The sequence below is a fragment of the Citrus sinensis genome, chromosome 3 (genome assembly GCF_022201045.2).
Source record: "Citrus sinensis cultivar Valencia sweet orange chromosome 3, DVS_A1.0, whole genome shotgun sequence".
Taxonomy (NCBI): domain Eukaryota; kingdom Viridiplantae; phylum Streptophyta; class Magnoliopsida; order Sapindales; family Rutaceae; genus Citrus; species Citrus sinensis.
The window spans coordinates 27,611,944-27,613,671 of NC_068558.1; the positions used below are offsets into that span (position 1 = coordinate 27,611,944).

Here is a 1,728-nt window from a genome sequence, read left to right on the forward strand (position 1 = left end):
TCAGAGACCACAACAATTCCAACACAGCCGAGCCCAACCTCAGCGCACTTCGTTTCCGGAGCGGCAACGAGAATTCAGGCAGATAGCTGCCCACCCTTATCACAACACTCCCAGAGCGTTACATGCAAATGGTTCCAGGGCTGGACAACCAGATTAGCTAGCGACTATACCAGCCTGAGATGGCATTCAGGATAGCCGAGCAGTTCAGCTGATAGACCAGAGCTTGACATATAGACAGTACACTCCATTGAAGATCTCCATGGAGGAATTGTATGAGAGGATCGAAGGACGAGGCCTGCTATACCCTCCAGCCCCTATAACAAAACCGGCTCACCGACGGGATAAGAGCAGATTCTGTAAATTCCACGACACTCATGGTCACACTATCAGCCAATGTCGTGACCTGAAGATTCAGGTGGAGGATTTAGTGAGGAACCGATACTTGGATGAGTATGTAGATGGAGTGTCCCATGTTATTGAATCACAGTACACGCGGGATGAATGAGTTGAGAGGGGTCTGGAACGTGAACAGCCGACCATCCGTGTGATAGCAGGAGGGCCAACATTAGCCGGAGATTCAAACATAGCACGAAAGAACTACGGGAGATACGCCATGACTAGCAAAGAAGTGCTTTTCAATTTGCCAGCAGGCAAGAAGGCAAAATTGCGGCAAGTTCCTATTATGTGGACAGATGACGATGAAGAGGGTATCTTATATCCTCATGAGGATGCACTGGTGATCAAGGCAATGGTGGCTGGTACAGAATTGCGACGAATACTGGTAGACACAGGCAGCTCGGTTAACATCTTGTTTAAGTCGGCCCTAGATGATATGGGAATTGCAGACTTAAAATTGGAACGGATAAATACATCTTTAAAGGGATTTGGAGGGGGACGGCTAACTCCCATGGGGATCATCGAACTCCCAATTACTGTAGGGACAAAACCGTTTGAAAGAACGATGATGCTGGATTTTGTCGTGGTAGAGGAAAGAAGCCCTTACCAGATGATACTGGGGAGACCCTTCATGAGGATAAGCCAATGCGTTGTATCTACGCATTATCTGGCACTAAAATACAGAGTAAACGGAGGGGTTGGCGTTGTAAAAGGCGACCAGATGATGGCAAGGAGTTGTTATGCTACAGCGGCCAAGGAGACACTGCAGGTTACTTCTCTAGATAATCGAGGAGAGTCTAAAAAGGGCCGCTAAGAGCCTGTTGAGAAACTGGAAGAAGTTGCGGTAAGCAAAAGCAACCCGAGCAGAGTGGTGAAGATCGGATCAAGATTGGTTGGGGCAGTAAAAGGCAAGCTGGTAAATTGCCTACAGTCTCATGCAAATATATCCGCCTGGTCTCACGAGGATATGCCAGGAATTGATCGCGGGGTAGCTTGCCACAAGTTGGCAATCAAGAAGGGGCGAAGCCGGTGAGACAGAAGAGGAGATGCTTTAACTAGAAAAGGTACGAGGCCATAAACGCCGAGGTGGAGAAGCTATTGAAAGCAGGGTTTATAAGGGAGGCCAAGTACCCGAAGTGGATTTCCAATGTAGTACTGGTAAAGAAGGCCAACGGGAAATGGAGAATGTGTGTGAATTTCACAGATTTTAATAAGGCATGCCCGAAGGACAGTTTTTCCCTACCAAAAATAGATCAATTGGTGGACTCAACAGCGGGTCATAATCTGCTCAGCTTCATAGATGCCTTTTCAGGATACAACCAGATACCCATG

At 47.6% G+C, this 1,728-nt stretch overlaps 1 protein-coding gene across 1 annotated transcript; it reads left to right on the plus strand.

Annotated features, from left to right (window-relative positions):
* The first annotated feature begins 613 nt into the window (after positions 1-613).
* On the plus strand, positions 614-1,210 carry LOC127900684 (uncharacterized). Its single transcript, XM_052435878.1, has one exon. The coding sequence runs from the start codon at positions 614-616 to the stop codon at positions 1,208-1,210; it is 597 nt and encodes a 198-aa protein (XP_052291838.1).
* Positions 1,211-1,728: the final 518 nt, after the last annotated feature.

Excerpts from the sequence above, each read along its gene's own strand:
- LOC127900684 (XM_052435878.1), top strand. The coding sequence starts at position 614 with ATGACTAGCAAAGAAGTGCTTTTCAATTTGCCAGCAGGCAAGAAGGCA.